General features: G+C 45.5%; 1 protein-coding gene across 8 annotated transcripts in view; it reads right to left on the minus strand.

Moving 5' to 3' along the window:
• The window catches only part of LOC115206438 (protein Aster-B), an 88,179-nt gene that overhangs the window by 4,563 nt on the left and 60,797 nt on the right, over positions 1–22,819 (minus strand). For 2 of the 8 annotated variants that reach the window (XM_029773445.1, XM_029773444.1), the window contains 16 exons: positions 16,042–16,261; positions 10,992–11,012; positions 5,048–5,132; positions 4,699–4,802; positions 4,379–4,474; positions 4,182–4,262; positions 3,940–4,055; positions 3,529–3,691; positions 3,106–3,289; positions 2,790–2,933; positions 2,420–2,684; positions 2,206–2,309; positions 1,880–2,086; positions 1,569–1,659; positions 392–499; positions 5–125 (listed from right to left, as the gene is read on the minus strand). In XM_029773445.1, the coding sequence (XP_029629305.1) occupies positions 5–125; positions 392–499; positions 1,569–1,659; positions 1,880–2,086; positions 2,206–2,309; positions 2,420–2,684; positions 2,790–2,933; positions 3,106–3,289; positions 3,529–3,691; positions 3,940–4,055; positions 4,182–4,262; positions 4,379–4,474; positions 4,699–4,802; positions 5,048–5,132; positions 10,992–11,012; positions 16,042–16,261 (2,110 nt within the window). Of the gene's footprint in view, positions 1–4; positions 126–391; positions 500–1,306; positions 1,319–1,568; positions 1,660–1,879; positions 2,087–2,205; positions 2,310–2,419; positions 2,685–2,789; positions 2,937–3,105; positions 3,290–3,504; positions 3,692–3,939; positions 4,056–4,181; positions 4,263–4,378; positions 4,475–4,698; positions 4,803–5,047; positions 5,133–10,013; positions 10,038–10,991; positions 11,013–14,379; positions 14,401–16,041; positions 16,262–22,819 lie in introns of all 8 variants that reach the window. The other 6 variants (XM_029773438.1, XM_029773442.1, XM_029773439.1 and 3 more) reach the window with 6 other exon arrangements.

Genomic DNA, 22,819 nt, shown 5'->3' on the forward strand with positions numbered 1-22,819 from the left:
CTACCTGGTCTAATAGTACCACTGAGGATTTGATGATCTCTCTCCACTTCTGCAGCTCAGCGTCATGGTAAAGCTGTTGGGACTCCAGGAGCTGGGCCCACTCCATCTGCGTCTGGGGAAGTTTACTAGACAGAAATAGACACATACTGTCAAACACACCCAGATGCCACGGCCAAGAGCAACTCAAAGCTAAGCATTGTTCAGGGGCAATTCTGCAGCATATGTTTTTTGAGGTTGGGAAAACAGGATGAAGCCCATGTGGTTTTCAGATGAAACTAAACAGGTTTATGCAGTCTGGGTTTGACTAAGTACACAGTCAAATCAATTCTAGTATTATGTAGGCAATAGGTATAATGCCAAAAACCTATGGGTGGTTAGCGACTTAGCGTACCTTTCATGTATCCGCAGCCCTTGCCAGGTGGTAAGATGCTGTGCAGAATACTCCAGCATCCACAGCTTATAGAACAGCATCATGTTGAGGAACACCAGCAAAACCAGGCTGAAGGAGGAGAGGAAAACAGAAGAATGTAAGGGACAAAGGAAAGAAGATGAGTAATGAAAGCTACACAGGTGCTTTAGTCCATTAACCTCTACAGGATCGGTGTCCTGACCTCAGGACGGTTGAGCTAATGTAGGCTAATGCGATTAGCATGAGGTTGTAAGAAACAAAAAAAATTCCCAGGACATAGACATATCTGATATGGGGAGAAAGCTTAAATTATTGTTCATCTAACTGCACTGTCCAATTTACAGTAGCTATTACAGTGAAATAATATCATGCTATTGTTTGAGGAGAGTGCACAATTATGAACTTGAAAATGTATGAATGAACCAATTAGGCACATTTGGGCAGTCTTGATACAACATTTTGAATAGAATATGCAATAGTTCATTGGATCAGTCTAAAACTTTGCCCGTACACTGCTGCCATCTAGTGGCCAAATTCTAAATTGCACTTGGGCTAGAATAATTCATTATGGGCTTTCTCTTACATTTCAAAGAAAAACACAAAAAAAACATGTTTTTTTTCTTTGTATTATCTTTTACCAGATCTAATGTCTTATATTCTCCTACATTAATTTCACATTTCCACAAACGTCAAAGTGTTTCCTTTCAAATGGTGTCAAGATTATGCATATCCTTGCTTCAGGTCCTGAGCCACAGGCAGTTAGATTTGGGTATGTCATTTTAGGCGAAAATTGAAAAAAAGGGGCGGATCCTTAAGAGGTTTTAATGAACCAGTTACAATGAGGGAGGAGTATGTTTCCTGGTCAGGTCTAAGTGGTTTATCTTTAGCCAGATGTACCTTAGACAGATCCTATGGCAAGCAATGAAAGGAGAGGAGAGGAGAGGAGGAATCACATTCAGAAGACAAACAAATGTTTAACACAGAATCAGATTTTTGCTAACTACTAAAGATTTCAAAGAGAGTTGAACTGAAATGACTATAAATGAAACAAATTATTAAGATGGATCTGAAAGTGAGTGTGTATACTGCATGTGTGTGTGTGTGTGTGTGTGTGTGTGCGCGCGCGCATATGAGTGTGTGTGAGATAGAGTGTACTCACACAAAGCTGATGATGAGCAGCAGTTTGGACACGCTGTAGAGGGCGAAGCCTCCAAAAAGGTGCTCAGGCATGTGCCTGGTCTGAGTGGAACCTGAGGGGGGCAGACCAAACACGGACCAGGTCAATTAGATATATTTAACACAATATGATGTGTGGAAATGTATAACAGTGTATGTAATGTATGTACCTTATGAAAGTGTATAAGAATCTACAGTGTATTAAGAGTTTATAAGAGTGTGTATAAAAGTATAAAAAAATGTAAAAAAAAAAATATATATATATTTTTTTTAAGTGTCCCCCTGCCATCTGACCTGTCACGCCCGCATGTTTGATGCGGTGAATGACCTCATCGTCGGTTGGCGTGGTGACGGGGCTGAGGAGGGCGTCATCCAGGTGCTGGCTCCGTAGGTGGACCAAGGGTCTCTTCCTCCGCCTCACAGACGTCTTCACCACCTTGACCTTGGGAGAAGGCCGGGTCGACCCCAAAACCACATCCTCCACCTTCGACAGCTCCAACTCTGACAGGGCACCACAGAAGCCGTTTGTACGTTCATACATTAGAATGGCCTTCGGTCATCAGATTAAATGTTGCTGGATATTTGGTGTGACAGACTTAACAGCTAGTAGAGGAACTTACCAAGATGGCGGAAGTTCTCATCCAGCCCGCTCCAGAAGTTCTTCTCGATGAAGCCCTTTACTAATCCCCATGGCTGTTTTCTGTAACGCAGCTCAGTGGACACCCTAGGGACAAGGCATCCGCTGGTATAAGTTGAGGCAGCGTTTCTAAATTAACATGTAATAGTTTCAAGAGCCACATGTTATTACAACAGCTGCTATAAGGCCCTCCTCACCTTAACCGGCACTTGTTCTTGGCCACCCGTGTCAGCATGTAACGGTTGAGCGTGTAGAAGTAGTCGTGGTAGGGCACGTTGTGTGTGATGACCTCAGCATCGATGATGTAGCACTCACTCTCATGGCTGGCCTTGTACAGTGTCTGCGTCTCTGTGACCGTGGCTGTCTTGGGGGCCAGCGGGTTGGACAGGGAGATGGTGTACATGATCTCTCTCATCTGGTTCCCCGCTGCATCGTCCTTCTTCCAGGGGTGAAACACTATATCTGTGTGGCGTTATATGGACACACATTCGATCACTTCATAGTCAAAGGACAACACCAATGGAAGAGACAATAATGTGATGCCAACGGACAGAATGTCTGACTGACCTGAAAACCTGCGCTGCTCCATGAAGTCGGTCATAAACTGGGATTCTGTGAAGAGGATGTCATACATCTTGTCCACACTGAACTTGTAAACCTCATCGATGTACTGTCTCCCTTTAAGGTCATCATGGAAGGCCTGCACCTCCCCTGCTGGAGAGCCATAGAGGGAAACACACTTTAGATGAAGTGCCCTTGGGGACATAATATCTTATGGAGACAGTATTACCAAGACTTAGCAGCATCACTGAAGAGCCTGTTTCATGTCATATATACAGTTTATGCATCAAATCTGTTAATGGACGGAAGATCGAAGCCGTACCCTCGTCGTGGGTCTCTGAGGAGTCGCTAAGTTCGGTGGGGATGTCTTCATTGTCGTTGAAGTCCAGGGAGGTCGAGGGCACCAGGCCGCTGGCCTCCACTAGCCTCTGCTCCAGCACCAGGGGCAAGGCCAGCAGCTCCCCGTCAGGGAGGCAGTCGATGTACTCCTCTGGAGGGAGGTCAAACTAGGACACACAGAGGGGGAGGAGGAGGGGGTCAGTCACTAGAAAGACACTGTAGGATACTTTAGTACATAGTTATGAGTAGGATTGGTCTGTGTTCATGTTTTGGTTATCAAATCACGAAACATTCCCCATATCCAAGTTATAGGCAGAATAACAAATGCATTTCCCACTCCATCAAAACAAATAACATAAGAGTAATTGATTTAACCGCTGACCTCTATTATGTCGCTGAGACTCACAGAGAGGGGCTCGCTGCTGATGGATGAGCTGATGGTGCTGTTGGTGATGATGCATTTCTTGTGTATGGATGGTGGGCTGCCCTCGTGTTTGGCCTCCGCGCTGCTCTTAGACAAGTTGTCATTACTGATCTCATTCTCCTCGTTAGGGATCTCCTCACAGAACCTGCACCATCACCGTGGGGGAACAAGGACCAGCTGGGTTAGGAGTTCTGGAGTGTTGTTTTTACATGGTAATGGACAGAGGGCTGAGAGGGATGTGAAGCAGGGCTGAGAGGGTGGTGTGTATTTGTGTATGCTTCAGTAATGAGGCCAGCCTCTCATAACAACCCGCAGTAGATCAAGGGCATTTTAATCAACCATGGTAATTGAGGAGGCATTGTTTATATCTGTAGCCATGGAAACCACACCCACCCCATGGTGTTGAAGTCGTCATCAGGGGGAACGTAGTCCTCGTCGTCACTGGTCAGGCCAAGTTCGTTGCCATAGCACTGATGGACAAAGTGCCATAGCTCTTTGGGGCACAAGGGCTGGAGCACAGGGTTAGAGACGACGCTCAGTACGGCAGAGACTTGGATTCAATGGAAAAGGAAAGTAGCAATATACTGAACATGTAGATCTATTTGTGATGAGGTTAATTGAGGTTGCTGGCTTACTTTGTCCAGCAGTGCATTCTGCCATAATCTGAACATCATCATGTAGGTCCTGTCCCGCGCTCCAAATGAGGTGAAAAAGTGCTGTGCGGATAGAATGGAAATAATTCAAAAATATGCTCTGAAATAAGGCTAAGGAGAAGGTTTGAGCCTCCTCTCAGTCAGTGAATGCCAAAAATTCAGTCCCTCTCCTGTCTTACCTTCTCACCATCTGTGGACACCTGGATGGCATTGGGGATGAGGCGGGCTGTCTTCTCCTTCGTCATGGTGCAGATGTCCTTCAGCCTCACTGTCAGCTGCACACACATGCAAGCACAATAGTTTTTTTTACGGCATTGCTTAATATTCAGATAAATATATCTGTTGAACTGTTACTGAACCACAATAATGAAATATATACTGTGATGCAAACCATCAAAATACAATCAATTCTATTTCAATACTGCAAACTAACCAACACCAGAGAAATATAGATAAGATCAAAAGAACAGAAAGCCCCAGGCAGAGGCCAAGTGCGTACCAGCGTTTCCCAGCGGAAGATGTTGCTATAAAAACAGATCCAGTTTTCTGAGAGGTAGAGTCGGCCCTGCAGGAGAATGTCTCGTTGTAGGGCACAGGAGTAATCTGCCAGCACAGGTCAGAGGTCAAAGATCAGAGCCCAGGAAGAATACATCCACCCATCAGGGTCGGGGTTAATTATATTTCAATATAGTCAATTCAAAAGATCAATTACCTGAATTGATAGTTTAAATGGAATTGACTCCAACCAGCCAATGCAAACGTGTCCAAAACCAAAAGATTTTCCTATATCCACCATATTGCTGATCGAATTGGCCATAGTTGTCTAGTATTTTGCGTTAGTAACTCACCCACGATGAGCCGCTCTGTGTCCGGTAGCTGCTTGAAGAGCTTCCTGAAGTCCTCATTACGCTGTTTATATGTGGGGCTCAACACCTGGAGAGACGGAGAGCAACAACGATAACTTCTAGAGAGAGGGACGACTCACACGTACACATTCCTGAACACACGCTCTCTATCTCACATATACACACTGGACTGTAATGAACTGCATCCATTTTCACAAGGGCATTTTATACAAAAGCACAATCCCGTTGACATTTAGCCACTGCAAGACATTCAATAAGCATGCTTTTGAGCATCGTGAGCATCCCTAATGTGAGTCACATTCCCAAGACAACAATATGTAGTAACATCATTATACGAACACACACAATGCTGCTTTTTGTGGCGCAACAGTTAATATGTAGGACAGAGAGGGACAAAGACACAAATCAAATCTGTTCTGTTAACAAACCCTTATGTAGCTATTGGTTTATCTTATAAAACATAGTCTGCGTCCATTGTCGGTTTAGATCATGAGAAGAAAATGTTCTGTTCTCACACAGAGGAATTCATTCTCTTGTTACATTCTCAGACATTAAGGTACATCTTATCTTGGGCCTGGATTCAGGCTTGTTTAAAGAGGGAAGTATTGCTGTGACCCACAGCCAGTGTGAGTGCAGGGGTGAGTGCTCTATGTGTCTGAGCCAGATGCTGTCTTTTAATAGGAACAGCTTCAGGAAACAATGCCTGCCAGTACGGTAACCAAATACATCCCTTCATGGGTAAAACCTCTCGCTGCTTCAATCTGAAGGAAAACAGACTGTTCACATTAACATCAACTAGCTACAGTACATGTTCTATACTCATAACAAGATCAGCCCAGAATGGATAGACATAATCTGTTTCTGTTAAGCTATGAATGAAAACCACTGGTGCCTGTCAAGAAAACTTGGTAAATTCGAGAACTTTGAAGGCTGGGAAAATGGATTATGAGTCGGACATATTTAGTCTAGAAATGTTCACAGAAAGTACTCTCTATAACTGCCTAACATATCAAGAGTATTAGAGCCCCCATTTCACAACAAAAGCCTGCCTATTCCCTTAAACTGCAGCCTTCTTACTTTGTCCAGGGAAAGGGTCCATGGGTACTATGGGAATGCAAATAGCTACTGACTCATGCCTTTCTTTTAATTTGCTTTCCAAAATATAATTGCGGGAGGGAACCACAGAGTTATGCTCTTGGCGCAGGTACAGTACACACAAACTGCCCATCCCAACCTCCTCACCCCCTTCCCTCCCCGCCGCTACCCCTCCTGGCATCAGCTCTCTGGGGGGGATGGTCAGTCACTTACTGCAGGGACCTCCTCTGACTCCCAGTCCTGGTCTTGGTGGTCCAAGGCGGCCCAGCCCCACTCCCAGCCAAACTCTCCCCGGGCCGGATCCTGTGGGAGCCACCCAGGCAGGTCTTTATCCAGCTCCAGCACCACCTGCCAGTCTGACTCCAGTCCTCTGTGAGCCTCCTGAGCCTCCATATTCCACTCACTTCTCTCAGGCACACGGGCGGACACCTAAACCAGTGGTGCCCTCGTGGGGTCCTCAAAGCGGTGGATTTCAATGCGGGTGATCCAGTGGTCCAGGTCTGCTGCAGACAAACAGACAGAGCTGTTGTGTGTCCAGTGGTTGTTTCTTGGAGACTGCTGTGACTGACCCGGTATGGGTGCTACTCCCTTTTAGTGTGAGAGCTGGACCCAGCTGACTGCTGCCACATGATTCCAGTCCTCTCTCCCTCTCCCTCTATCAAACACAGAGAGGAGCTGCGGCCGTTGGCCTCTAGTAACCCTGGCCACAAGTCTTTTATTATAATGGCAGCTCTGGCAGGCATGCGGTGTTACCCTGTCCAGATCCAGACGCCTCAGAGTGCTTTGGTGAGCACAGCTCAGACACACCAGCAGCGAAAGCAAGAAAAATATCCTTGGTAAAGAGAAAAACAGAGAAAGAGAGAGTGTTTCCTAACTGGAAAGCAGTGCAGTCCCGTCTCGCTGGCTGACAAGGTGATTGAGTTAGAGGACAGATGTGCACACAACCTTCATTTACTTCTACGCTCCGTGAAGAAAAACAAGTCCATTAATCTTGAGTGATGCGGCACGGAGTCTCATGACGGCTCAGTCTAATGCAGTTGGAGTATTGCACCTCTGGGAGTATGTCCACTTCCCCTGTTGTTGACCATTCAGGTATTAGAAAGCAATTGCATGAGAGGCTCAACACATTTAGCGGTGTTACTATTACTAAACCCCCCTGGATCCCTGTGACCTATTTCCCTACTCTCTACCCCCCACAACTCTCCTGTCCCTTAAGGTCAAGTAATGCACTCCTGAAACCAGATCCCTGTCAGTTACTACGATCAGACTAGATAGACAGGCACAGCGATTGGTTCTCGTCTGACTCTGAGCTGGGTAAAACAACCTATCAGCACAGTGGTGGGAGGTGGACACAACGACAACAGCAACAAAACAAAAACTGTGGCTACATTTGGCACTCCATTAGGCTCACTTGTGGTTGGAAATGTGCCCTGGAATTCCACCACAAATTCCACACCTTTCCTGCTTACTCAATTTCCACAACCCCCCTCAACATCTAGCCAAATCAGTGAGGAGAAATAAGGTCCGGGAAACTGAATGTGAAGGGAAGCAAAATAATCCTCAGCACACTATTGAAAACAGTGCAGATCATTCACAGATCCATCTCAGACGTGAACAGCTTTCGTGCTGTTGAAAATGCCTCTGCATCCCGTGAATAAGGTTTCATCAGACGTTTGCGAGCCATGCAAGCCCACTCTCTTCGAAAACTGCATCCAAGAAAAACAGTCAGATAATAGAGTAGTATCTGAACAAAGTTTTTCCAAGAGCTTTTCCTAAAAAGGAAAAAGAAGACTAAAGCAAATGCAGAAGCTATTGATACGACTATCTCCCATCTTCTCCAGGTGACAAGTCCTAGGACAGTGTAGCTGCCAGGTGGTGATGGGGATATAGACAGTCCCTGAGGTGGCGGTTAATCATTAACCTGCTGGGTAAACAGGGAGAGATGTCGGAGACCGGCACAGTTAACCAGGGTGGGGCCCCATTCGTTTCAAGGGTGGTTTACTGTCTATCTCCACACAAACAATGAGGCCAGTCTCTCACCCCACTGTCCGTAGGTTGCTACAAAACCGCTTTAGAGAGGAGTGGCCAGGAAGGTGTATGCATGTGTATAGCTATTGTAAGTGGCACTGTCAAGGGAGTGTGCATGAATGTGTGTGTGAAGACTTTCGTCTCTATCTGAAACACACCTTTGACACTTTCCCTGCCAATGGTCTGTTGATGCTGGGAGGGTGAAGGTTCTGTTGATTACAACCAGATGTGGGAACAGCTCAGCAGAGAGGTGCTGGCTGGTTTAGAAACACAGCCAAGCCAGGATCTCTGACTATTCACCCTGTCCTGCATAAGACACACTGCTGTAAAAAATATGTGTTAGGAGATCTACAGTGGTGTCCTTTGTGTGAGAATCTCAGTGTAAACATGCCCCCCCCTCATATGCAAAGGAGATAAACTAGAATGTTTTCATAGACCAGAGAGTATGAGGAGGCAGAAATTTCACCTCACAAATCTCTAGGAGAAAAGCAGTCTCTTAAACCAGCCACTTTAGTCACTGTCGATACTATGAGCCACTACACTCGGCGTCTGGCAGACATTGATTTCCTTGTTAATACCTCAACTGCCTGCGTAGGTCCTGTACAGTTGCTATGAAAGCATTGCAACAGAGTCATTAGGAAAGTTGATACGGCAGGGTGAGGCCTGTTGTGTCTCTCTACTGGGCTTAGACCTCATATCAGGATGGTTGTGATGTAATCCCAGTAGGTTCAGTGCCATGGGAGAACATTACTGCCTTGTAGAGAAACACAGTGACTGCATGGCCTACCACATACCCTCAGGTATAGCACTGCATCAGACACATACCAATATACGTTTCAATGGTCCAGAACAGAGATTAAGCATAATTACATAGTTAATGCTTCTGGGAGCAACATCATGTCTAGATTGGCATTATGATGCTTTCCTTTAGTAATGGTAGAACAGTTGAGAAATGAAGGTGAGTAGCTAAAGGTGAGAGTATCAGAAAGCATTAGATGTGGACCATGTTTTTTCTCAACATTCTGGAGAATCCCCATTTCAAGTTTCACTATACAACAATGCCAAACTATAACCAATGATGCCATAAAGACAAAACGAACACATTTGAAGACGTGGGAGGACTGGAACATGCTAACCAGTCCCATGCTCCATTCCCCTGTCATTCAAGACATTCAGGGCTGCTCCAGACACTGACCATGGTCCGTGGGTTTAGTATGATACACTGAGCAGACTTGTTACCACCTCAGGTGTATTCAGTAGTCGCAGACCGTTTCAAAACGTTTGGCCTGTTGCAAAACGTTTTGCAATGGAAACTGTTTACCGTTTACTCTAGGAACCAAATGGAAGCAAACGGAACGAAACAGGGAGGGACATACAAGAATTCGTCCATTAGAAACTCTCGTTTTCATTTACCTCAAAAAAGAAACAAATAAAATGACAAAAACATGGCAAAACATTTTCCGTTTGGAGTAAACAGTTTCCGACAAAATGTTTTGCAACGGTCTCCGACTAATGAATACACCCACGTTGCGTCACCACCATCACAGCTCTGAGAAGCCTATAGTTCCCCTTCACACAGCAGCCATTTTGAAAACACTTTTTTCCCCAGACACAACCACAATGTGGCCATGGCATTGGGTCATCTAACCACCATAGTGCTGCATATTGTGGCTTCGCTCTCAGGTGGAAACAACGTACTGATCAATCAAATCAATGAGGGATGAGGAGCAGACAAGTGGAAAGGGAGACCAGCCAAGCGATCCAAGAAAAAGGAATAAGCAGAGAGATATTTGAAAAGTTGCACAAGAATACAAGTCATGCTTACTCTCAGGATGTGTTGTCTTTCATGCTGGGGAGAGAGGGGGAATATATAGACACAAAGAACAACAAAAGAAAAGAATAAAACAATAGAACAAGGGAAAAGAAAATGGAGTCCCATAGAGACACCATAGGAGAAACCATGGCTTCATAATAACACCATATCTGGGTATCAATTCCTTTCTCACATAAAGATGGCCAACTGAGCCATCAAGTAGATTTACTTGGCTGTTTTAGAAGAATCATAACGAAAGGAATTCATTTCAGCCCCATTAGAATGTAGCAACCTTGTCTCTTAGTACACTGGCCGGCAACCTTGTGTTAAGTCAAGACCTCTTGGTGTAATGGTCTTGGTGTTGGACTGAGATCACTGGATCAGGCTGTCACCATACTTTCGCTACAAGATGCTTCTGTCTGTCAAACATTTCATCTATTTACATTTTACATTTTTGTCATTTAGCAGACGCTCTTATCCAGAGCGACTTACAGTAGTGAATGCATACATTTCATTTTTTTATACATTATTTTTCTGTGCTGGCCCCCCGTGGGAATCGAACCCACAACCCTGGCGTTGCAAACACCATGCTCTACAAACTGAGCTCCAGGGAAGTGTCATGTAATTGCATCTATGAATCACATCTGTAGTAAGGTATGGGAGTTTGCAACAAAATGGACACTTTTTCATCTTCACAGCATTTGGTTCATTCATTATTCATCTGGGACATCAGTCATTTTTCTGATTAATTCAGCATGCCATCACACTGTAACCCTAGACTCTTAGAACTCTAAATCCCACTGGTTAGCGTCCTGGGTAAGCCTGAGCTCCATATGAAAGTGACCTTTGGCATATACCCTTGTGTGATTCTAAACAGGGTCTAGGACCCTTCACCTCATAATCTCTCTCTCACACACACACACACACACACACACACACACACACACACACACCTCTTAACAGAAAGAGTAAGAAGAGGATGAAACTTACATTGTACCAGCTCTGGCTCTTCTGTAGACAGTGAGGAGCAAAGCAGATAGGAGAGAACAAAGACAAGTGTAAGTCAATGAGACAAGGACACACCAATACTTGGCCACAGGGCTCAATATCATGAACACAGGGGTCAAGAGACGATAAAAACCAAAAGTGGGTATTTATAGAAGGTGTGAATGTCAACCTCTGGGTGGGCACCTCCTACCATGAATACAGGCATCTGCTGCTATCCAACAGAGTTGTATCCCTTTGAACTTGTCACATATTTTAGTTAGACTTTTCATCGATTTCTGTGTTTTTGGGCCTCACAAACATTCATTTGCATGGATATTTGATAAGCAGATGGTAGATTGGGCTAGGGTTGTGTGTGGTACAATATATTTATCTTTGTTTCTAAGTGTTTAAAATGATGTATTAACGATTTAGAGTTGCTTCTAAATGCTTGTGTATAGAGATGAATTGTGTACTGCTGTGTGTTGTATATTTTCTGACAGCAGAGGGCAGTGTACACACTGTTATTGGCAGGACCATAACAAGAGTGCTTATTCCAACAATAAACTCACCTGCTTCTGTTTTATGGGGCTATAAAGAGAGTGTAATACATCACCGTTGTGATCCGAAAGGGAGGCATGCTAGGAAGCATCCAGTGGGTGAAAAAAGGGCAGGATAATCAAGCACGATTTTAGCAATAAATAAATGTCAGTTTGTGTCAAGTAGTACATAGCAGGAGTAGAACAAAATGGCTTCCTCTTGACGCCATAAAAAAACTTAACCAGGCAACTACAAATAATATGTTTTGTCATTTCAGTGACAACATACAAGAGGCATACTGGTGCGAGGCTACTATTGTCAATCAATCCTTTGGAGATGTGAATGTAGATAATCCAATATTTCAGCTATCAGATAAGCGTGTAGTGTTTCCTGTCTGAGAGTTGTGAGGCCCCAGTCCTGTCCCTGGGCTTTGGGCTCTGACGTGGACAGGGCTAATCTCATCTGAAGGTGACAGAGGCGTGAGAGACGACTTAAGCCTTAAGGTGTCTGCAAAGTGTGTGTGTATGCGTGCCATTGTAAATGTGTTTTAGAGTTGATGTAATTGCATGTTTGTAAGTGCATCTTTATAGCCTACAAGTGTGTAGATGTGATTTAGACATGCATGCTCATGTTTGCTTCCCCACGAAGCACATGTGTGTCTGGGGATGTGTGTCAGCAGCACTACGAATCAGGTTAACACCCACTGATTAAGTGCACTGTGTAACAGAGAGAGCTTGTGTACGGTAGTAGTGTCTTGACCTGGATTCCCCTGAGGATCAGAAAGGCCTGGAACGACTAGTTACTTTACACAACCGGGCTCTCCCTCTCTCCCTCTCCAAACCAGAACTGGCCAGCGCTAGCTGTAACCCAGACAAACCTATCAGGTATAACCCACATAGCTTCAATCAACATTAGAACAACAATGTAGTTCTGACAAACAGAACTGAGAAGGCCTGATCAACCCAGTGGAACATTAAATAAAGACTGTAGCACCAAGCCTAAAGAATAATCAGATCTATGTGCATACATTTTCATACTGGTCCATGGGAATCGAACCCACAACCAACTGCTAAATCCCACAATTCCACAACTACTAAAACACACAACCAACCATGCTCTACCAACTGAGATGTTATATCAACGTTTTGATATATAACATTGTACAAAAGGAGTGACACTAAGGAGGGAGGAGAGGAGGAAGTTCTGGTCTGAGACGGGAAGTGGAGACAGCTAGGGGCGCTGACAGACATCACACCACAGGAGTCTGCTGAGAGGAGGACGGCTCATAATAATGGCTGGAATAGAGTACATGGAAACCATGTGTTTGATACCACTCCATTTATTCCTTCCCAGTCAGTACTATGAGCCCATCCTCCCCAATAAAGGTACCACTGGCCACCTGTGCATCACACATCTACAGAGGACGGGAAGAGGTCGTCACTGGTCAAAATCGGGCTAGGGGATCAATGGGCAAATAAAAGCAACAGGAAATGCTTACTTTAATCAGGTTAAGTCTGTCATACTGAAAGGAAATTAAAAAGAAAATGAAGAGTTAACCAACATGAAGGAAAGAGCTCAGAAACAAGAGAGGGGAAAAGGCTTTGTTTTTGATTTGCATGTGTACTGAGAGTACTAAGCTAAAACACTAAAATATCCAGGTTTGCGTACTTGTAGTGCCAAGACACACTATTGTCCTATCTAACTCTACTTTCATGATGTGTCCATGTCTCAGTGTTTTGTTCTGAGATGGGTCTTTATGCTGAGTCTCTATGTACTCTCTCTGTAGTGTTGCTTACTGTTTACAGTTCCATAAACAGCGTCATTGATTGGTGACAGTGGGAGACTGAGCAGAGCCGTCATCACTGATGCGGCCAGCCAATTAGTTAGTGTTGGACCGCCGGCCCAGGTCCTCTACAGAGAGGAGCCCCTCTCCCTGCCTGCCTGTGTGTGTGTTTCTGGATTGCATTAGACTAGGGTGACAGAGCTCACGTTGCCTGGGCGACTGCACACAGTGCCAGGGTCATGTGACTCCTGCTGACCGCCGGCCGGGGGCTCACGTGGGACCAGAGAGGGCTGGCACTCGGCCACACCACGGGCCTGAGGGGTGATGTCATCGACTGGGTGTGCTGTGAAATGGGACTGACGCCGCCTGAACACCAACTCAACTGACCGAATGTCGCTTGGCTGCCATTAACACCATCCTGTCTGCCTGTCTCATAGTCCGTGACAAAGCTGAATGTAGCCGAATGCAGCGAATGTGCTGACGTGCAGCAAGGGGTCCTTACATGAGAATGCTGTAACTAACCGGTGACACATGGCCTCTGCTGCTGTCTTGTCTGAGGAGAGGAGTGGTGTATTCTGGGCTTGTGGTGCGAGGCAGAGAAAAGGAGCTTCTGATGTAGAAAGCTCTAGGGTCAGCAAAAATTCATGTCACACAGGAGTGGTGGAAAGGGATGCGGAAGGAATTTTACAGTCTCCCCCTGCCACCTTCCCTCTGCATTCAGGCACATACTCAGCATCTCAGAGATTAGGGTGTTCTTAGTTTAGACACAACAATGAGCTATGTTGAAGTTTGAATGGACTTGGGGCAGGGGTTGGAGGAGATAGAACACACTGAAGCACACTGAGATAAGCTGGGAGAGAGACGTGTCTGAAAGCCAGCAGCCCTGCAGGGAGTTAGATGAGAGGAAAGGTGGCAGGGTGGCAGAGGGGGGTAGAGGAGAAGGTTATAGCAACATGGATACCATCTGCAGGGAGTGTGTTCAGATGGAAGAGGTGGGTGGAGGGGGCACAGGACAGCTCACAAGACATGGAGGTGGGGTGGGGTTAAAGAACAGAAAAGAGTAATGCTTACTTTGGAAAGTCGCTTGTGAGACTAGCATGCATCAGGAGAAGAACAAAGAAATCAGAAACTAAAAAACTGCAAGATACAACAGCTGAAAGAACCCATTTTTTTTAAACAGTCAGTTTCAGATCACAGACATTTCATATGGCAGCAGTGAAAGTATGAGAAAGCAAGCGCTCCGTGTCAAGAAGAAAGGATGAGAGAAAAGGAGAACACAATGACAACAAAAGCAACAGGTGTCTGACACCACAAGGACTGGGGAGCACTGTGAGCAGTGAGTGTATGGGAAAACGGATGAGAGGTGAGAGAGCCATTACCGCCAACTACCACACTCCTTATCACTTCACAACAATAAGATTTTCAGGGGAGGAAAGTACTAAATATAATCACCCAATATTCTCATGTTCATGTTTTGCTTGAGATGTACACTGAGTTACCCACAGTCAAAGCTCCTGTCCTTCACTCCACTACCTTACTCTTCAATTCAGATTCTGATGAGCGAGAAGCGAGACTACAGCCTCTTGACCTGCCTACTACCCTCTGTCAGAACGAGCCTTACAGAGTTGAGATAGCTGCAGTTAATGACTGGCTGAGTGCTGCGATGGAGTGGGCTGACTGACTGAGTGCCCTGCCTGTGATTACAATGCTGCTCTGATAGGACCAGATGGATCCAGGGGATGGAGGGAGGGAGAGAGGGATGGAGGGAGATAGGGATGGAGGGGGGTGGGAGAAAGGGATGGAGGGGGGTGGGAGAAAGGGAGGGGAAAAGGGAGGGGGGTAATAAGGGAAGAATACGGTGAACCTGTGGTATAAGCATCTTTCCTGATGATGATGATGATGATGATGATGATGGGTCCTTATCCACAATTGATGTGCTGAGGGTCTCGTTACTCAGTCTATGATTGGACAATTGTACGAGAGTGACAGTTAGATCTGACCTATAGTTTGAGGATGGGAGTTGGACATTACCCTATCAGAGTCATAGCAGCGATTATCAGAAGTACATTGTACCACTGTCAATTGGGGCTACATGAGGATGGCATGTTTGATCCAGTCTGGTGTGCCGATGCGGAGGTATGATGGGGGTAAAATCACTATGGAATGGAAAATAAAAGCTGATAAAACCATGCCATTTCACAAGATATCACTATATCTCACTCCTTCTCGTTGACTATTTCTTACAGAACATGTTTTATGGAATGCAGGAAGACAATAAGACTTTACTGGCAACATTTGGAGGTTATCAAGACATTATGTCAGGGGTAAACAGTAAAAATAAAAAGAATCTTATCACAAAACATAACTACTCCCCCTGTATCACCAAATACATGTTGATTTCAGATTGTATTGGAAGTGGTGTTCAGGGATGATACAAATGTCTTGCTGAACTGAAGTGACAGGCCAGGCTGACATTATTTATTTGTGAGTTATGAATGCACTGTATGATGAACAAGTCATTTTGAAAACGGCACTGTTGGCAGTACTATTTGAGACTATGACCTGTACTGTACTGTACTGTCTTGTAGTGTGATTGGTGGAAGAGGACTATGCCCCTGTACTGTGCTGTAGTGCGATTGGTGGAAAGAGGACAATGATCTTGTACTGTAGTGTGGGTGGTGGAAAGAAGAGGTCCCTGAGACAGAGACGGCCCACCTGCGCAATGAAGCTCACCTTGGAGTTCTTGCCTCCGCTGCGGGCAGACTGCAGCGAGTAGGTTCGCTGGACCACTTGCTCGGGGGTGGAGGGGGACTTATCAGAGGAGTGGTCCGAGTGGCCCTTCTCCACCATATTCTCACCAGGCTCCAGGCTCTGGGGCGTGGGCGAGCGCGAGCGTTTAGGACGCAGGACGGGCGAGCAAGCAGGCGTGCTCCTGTTCGAGTTACTGGCAGTGCTGGGGGTGAGAAAGAGAGAGAGAGAGGGAGTATTAATTCTACTTCTCTAAACTCTTTCATCACATCATGGAACAACATTCTGCACTGTTTGAAAATGTAGGGACGGAGCAAAACCCATTAAAAAACAATGTCACACATTACATGAATAACACAGGAGTAACTAAAAGTACCACTCTACAGTTCATTTAAAACACCTTATCTAAGTGTACGCCATTTTTTTTACACTTATTTTACCAGGTAAGTTAAGTTGACTGAGAACACATTCTCATTTACAGCAACAACCTGTGGAGTAGTTATATGGGAGAAGAAGGGGGATGAATGAGCCAATTTGAAGCTGGGGGTGATTAGGTGACCGTGATGGTATGAGGGCCAGATTGGGAATTTAGCCTGGACACCAGGGTTAACACCCCTACTCTTATGATAAGTGCCATGGGATCTTTACTGACCACAGAAAGTCAGGTCAGCCGTTTAACGTCCCATCCAAAAGACTGCACCCTACACAGGGCAATATCCTCAATGACTGCCCTGTCCCCAATCACTGTGCCTCCTACTGGCCCTCTAACTTCCAGCAGCATCTGGTCTCCCATCAAGGGACCAACCAGGATGAACCCAGCTTAGCTTCAGAGGCAAGCCAGCAATGGGATGCAGGGTGGTATGCTGCTGGCTAAATGTTAATGATGCTAATGTGTTGCCGTTCCACAGGCAATGCTAGGCCTACTAGTGTACCATGTAAAGACTGAGACGTAATGTTCCCATTCATCCCCGGAGTGAGTATTCAGGTTACATCACAGCAAATAGGCTTGAAAGCTACCCAATAACACAGTTAATAACAACAGCAGCTAGCCTACAAAACCCACAGATCAATAACCACAACAGCAGCAGCTAGTGTACATAACCCACAGACCAACAACAACAGCAGCAGCTAGTGTACATAACCCACAGACCAACAACAGCAGCAGCAGCTAGTGTACATAACCCACAGACCAACAACAACAGCAGCAGCTAGTGTACATAACCCACAGACAAACAACAGCAGCAGCAGCAGCTAGTGTACATAACCCACAGACCAACAACAGCAGCAGCAGCTAGTGTACATAACCCACAGACCAACAGCAGCAGCAGCAGCTAGTGTACATAACCCACAGACCAACAACAACAGCAGCAGCAGCTAGTGTACATAACCCACACACCAACAACAGCAGCAGCAGCAGCTAGTGTACATAACCCACACACCAACAGCAGCAGCAGCAGCAGCTAGTGTACATAACCCACACACCAACAGCAGCAGCAGCAGCTAGTGTACATAACCCACAGACCAACAACAGCAGCAGCAGCTAGTGTACATAACCCACAGACCAACAACAACAGCAGCAGCAGCTAGTGTACATAACCCACAGACCAACAACAGCAGCAGCAGCAGCTAGTGTACATAACCCACAGACCAACAACAACAGCAGCTAGTGTACATAACCCACAGACCAACAACAACAGCAGCAGCAGCTAGTGTACATAACCCACAGACCAACAACAGCAGCAGCAGCTAGTGTACATAACCCACAGACCAACAACAACAGCAGCAGCAGCAGCTAGTGTACATAACCCACAGACCAACAGCAGCAGCAGCAGCAGCTAGTGTACATAACCCACAGACCAACAACAACAGCAGCAGCAGCAGCTAGTGTACATAACCCACAGACCAACAACAACAGCAGCAGCAGCAGCTAGTGTACATAACCCACAGACCAACAACAACAGCAGCAGCAGCAGCTAGTGTACATAACCCAGACCAACAACAACAGCAGCAGCAGCAGCTAGTGTACATAACCCAGACCAACAACAACAGCAGCAGCTAGTGTACATAACCCACAGACCAACAACAGCAGCAGCAGCTAGTGTACATAACCCACAGACCAACAACAGCAGCAGCAGCTAGTGTACATAACCCACAGACCAACAACAACGGCAGCTAGTGTACATAACCCACAGACCAACAACAACAGCAGCTAGTGTACATAACCCACAGACCAACAACAACAGCAGCAGCAGCTAGTGTACATAACCCACAGACCAACAACAACAGCAGCAGCAGCTAGTGTACATAACCCACAGACCAACAACAACAGCAGCTAGTGTACATAACCCACAGACCAAAAACAGCAGCAGCAGCAGCAGCTAGTGTACATAACCCACAGACCAACAACAGCAGCAGCAGCTAGTGTACATAACCCACAGACCAAAAATAGCAGCAGCAGCAGCAGCTAGTGTACATAACCCACAGACCAACAACAGCAGCAGCAGCTAGTGTACATAACCCACAGACCAACAACAACAACAGCAGCAGCTGGTGTACATAACCCACAGACCAAAAACAGCAGCAGCAGCTAGTGTACATAACCCACAGACCAAAAACAGCAGCTAGTGTACATAACCCACAGACCAAAAACAGCAGCTAGTGTACATAACCCACAGACCAACAACAACAGCAGCAGCTAGTGTACATAACCCACAGACCAACAACAACAACAGCAGCAGCTAGTGTACATAACCCACAGACCAACAACAACAACAGCAGCTAGTGTACATAACCCACAGACCAAAAACAGCAGCAGCAGCAGCTAGTGTATATAACCCACAGACCAACAACAACAGCAGCAGCTAGTGTACATAACCCACAGACCAACAACAGCAGCAGCTAGTGTACATAACCCACAGACCAAAAACAGCAGCAGCAGCAGCTAGTGTACATAACCCACAGACCAACAACAACAGCAGCAGCAGCAGCTAGTGTACATAACCCACAGACCAACAACAACAACAGCAGCAGCTAGTGTACATAACCCACAGACCAACAGCAGCAGCAGCAGCTAGTGTACATAACCCACAGACCAACAACAACAACAGCAGCAGCAGCTAGTGTACATAACCCACAGACCAACAACAACAACAGCAGCAGCAGCTAGTGTACATAACCCACAGACCAAAAACAGCAGCAGCAGCAGCAGCTAGTGTACATAACCCACAGACCAACAACAGCAGCAGCAGCTAGTGTACATAACCCACAGACCAACAACAGCAGCAGCAGCAAGCACCAGAAAAAATAGCATGGTCAAGAACAGATGGCATACTCTACATGAGTCATGAGGATTAGTGAAAACCATGAGTCAGATAATGGATGTAATATCCCACTGCTGTACCTTTAAAGAGCCAGGAGAAACCCTCACCCGGGGTGCACGTGTAAATACACACTGAAAAATTATACTTGGAAAACAATTTGACTTAATCTACCTGACATTGCAGAAAAGCTATCCAATAAAGGTTTAAATGTCAATCTCATTTTCATGCTTAAAAATCCTAATGATGTAGGTGCTGTTTTCAATCTCTTCAGACTGAACAAGTTATCGACACCATAGAAAGATGAGCTATAGACAAAATAAGGCTTTTCTAACGATTCTGGACAGATGAGAACAAGTCCATGAGCAGACCCTCAGAGTAACAGGGACAGTTAAGTACCATGGTTATTATAATGTTGTTGATATTCAGTTGAGTTATGGTGCAATTGTCAATCTGAACACGAGCTGAAAATATGACCAGAGAACACTGTAGCAGGGGACAGGTGGAACGGTGCCAGCCCCTCCCTCCCTCCCTCCATCCATCCATCTTTCTATATCTACTGATCTACTCCCTCTTCCTCCATCTCCAGCCTTTCCAAAGTCAAACTCTCCTGGCCGTTGTATACTGCCAACATTACAGATGCTCAAGACAGACAGATTGGATAGAGGTAGAGAAACATGTAGCGCTAATAGGAGAGGAGTGGAGTGGAGAGGAGGATAGGAGAGGAGTGAAGGAGAGGCGAGGAAGTGAGGAGGAGAGGAAAGGAGGAGAGAAGTGGAAGAGTGGAGCGAGGGACGCTTCCCTTCGCGAACCACAGGCCAACCTGTTTATTAGGTCCTGTCTCTGAGACCAGCCTGCAAAGACAACGTCCCAAATGACACCATATTCCCTTTATAATACACTGCCTTTGGTCAACGCTAGTGAACTGGGTGGGGAACTGGGTGGGGAACTGGGTAGTCAACTAGGTGGGGAACTGGGTAGTCAACTAGGTGGGGAACTGGGTAGTCAACTAGGTGGGGAACTGGGTAGTCAACTAGGTGGGGAACTGGGTAGTCAACTAGGTGGGGAACTGGGTAGTCAACTAGGTGGGGAACTGGGTAGTCAACTAGGTGGGGAACTGGGTAGGGAACTGGGTGGGGAACTGGGTGGGGAACTGGGTGGGGAACAGGGTGGGGAACAGGGTGGGGAACAGGGTGGTGCTGTAGGTAGTGAACTGGGTGGTTAACTGGGTGGTGCTGTAGGTAGTGAACTGGGTGGGGAACTGGGTGGGGAACTGGGTGGTGCTGTAGGTAGTGAACTGGGTGGGGAACTGGGTGGGGAACTGGGTGGTGCTGTAGGTAGTGAACTGGGTGGGGAACTGGGTGGGGAACTGGGTGGTGCTGTGGGTAGTGAACTGCGTGGATAACTAGGTGGTTAACTGGGTGGTTAACTGGGTGGTGCTGTAGGTAGTGAACTGGGTGGGGAACTGGGTGGGGAACTGGCTGATCCTAACTGTCAGTGATCTCTGTGGCTGTGCTCTGCAGTACCAAGAGCTGATCTCTCATCTAACTAATGAGATGGATGGATCATCAGCTCTGATAGAGTACATTTTGGTTACAAACAAATTATGTGGTGTTGTTATTTGATAAGCAAAATTGTGTATGTATTTGCACAAATGTACTGCAGGTTTCTGGAGAACTGACTGTATGCACACGTACCTACTGCATAATACTTCAACATACAAGACAACGATGATTCAGAATATGTTTGAGCATTTGTGAGTATAGGCCTATGTACCTGTATAAGAAAATGTGTGTGTAACGGTATACAGTTGAAGTTGGAAGTTAACGGTATACAGTTGAAGTCGAGTCATTAAAACTTGTTTTTCAACCACTCCACAAATTTCTTGTTAACAAACTATAGTTTTGGAAAGTCGGATAGGACATCTTCTTTGTGCATGACACAAGTAATATTTCCAACAATTGTTTACAGACAGATTATTTCACTAATAATTCACTGTATCACAATTCCAGTAAACAGCTTGAAAAATTCCAGAAAATGATGTCATGGCTTTAGAAGCTTCTGATGGGCTAATTGATATAATTTGAGTAAATTGGAGGTGTACCTGTGGATGTATTTCAAGGCCTACCTTCAAACTCAGTGCCTCTTTGCTCGATATCATGGGAAAATCAAAAGAAATCCGCCAAGACCTCAGAAAAAAATGTGTAGACCTCCACAAGTCTGGTTCATCCTTGGGAGAATTTCCAAACGCCTGAAGGTACCACGTTCATCTGTACGAACAATAGTACGCAAGTATAAACACGCAGCCGTCATACCACTCAGGAAGGAGACACGTTCTTTCTCCTAGAGATGAACCTACTTTGGTGCGAAAAGTTTAAATCAATTCCAGAACAACAGCAAAGGACCTTGTGAAGATGCTGGAGGAAACAGGTACAAAAGTATCTATATCCACATTAAAACGAGTCCTATATCAACATAACCTGAAAGGTCGCTCAGCAAGGAAGAAGCCACTGCTCCAAAACTGCCATAAAATAGACTGCATCTGCACATGGGGACAAAGATCGTACTTTTTGGAGAAATGTCCTTTGGTCTGATGAAACAAAAATAGAACTGTTTGGCCATAATGACCATTGTTATGTTTGGAGGAAAAAGGGGGAAGCTTGGAAGCCGAAGAACACCATCCCAACCGTGAAGCACGGGGGTGGCAGCATCATGTTGTGGGGGTGCATTGCTGCAGGAGGGACTGATGCACTTCACAAAATAGATGGCATCATGAGGAAGACAAATTATGGGGATATATTGAAGCAACATCTCAAGACATCAGTCAGGAAGTTAAAGCTTGGTCGCAAATGGGTCTTCCAAATGGATAATGACCCCAAGCATACTTCCAAAGTTGTGGCAAAATGGCTTAAGGACAACAAAGTCAAGGTATTGGACTGGCCATCACTAAACCTTGACCTCAATCCTATAGAAAATTTGTGGGCAGAACTGAAAAGGCGTGTGCAAGCAAGGAGGCCTACAAACCTGATTCATTTACACCAGCTCTGTCAGGAGGAAGGGCCAAAATTCACCCGACTTATTGTGGGAAGCTTGTGGAAGGCTAACCGAAACGTTTGACCCAAGTTAAACAATTTAAAAGCAATGCTACCAAACACTAATTGAGTATGTAAACTTCTGACCCACTGGGAATGTGATGAAAGAAATAAAAGCTGAAATAAAATCATTCTCTCTACTATTATTCTGACATTTCACATTCTTAAAATAAAGTGGTGATCCTAATTGGGAATTTTTACTAGGATTAAATGTCAGGAATTGTGAAAAACTGAGTTGAAATATATTTGGCTAAGGTGTATGTAAACTTCCGACTTCAATTGTATGTCAATGTATGCATGTAAATGTGCACAGGATATATGAGTGTACAGGAAATGTCTTACAAGCGGCCCTCA

Source organism: Salmo trutta, chromosome 13 (assembly GCF_901001165.1).
Source record: "Salmo trutta chromosome 13, fSalTru1.1, whole genome shotgun sequence".
Taxonomy (NCBI): domain Eukaryota; kingdom Metazoa; phylum Chordata; class Actinopteri; order Salmoniformes; family Salmonidae; genus Salmo; species Salmo trutta.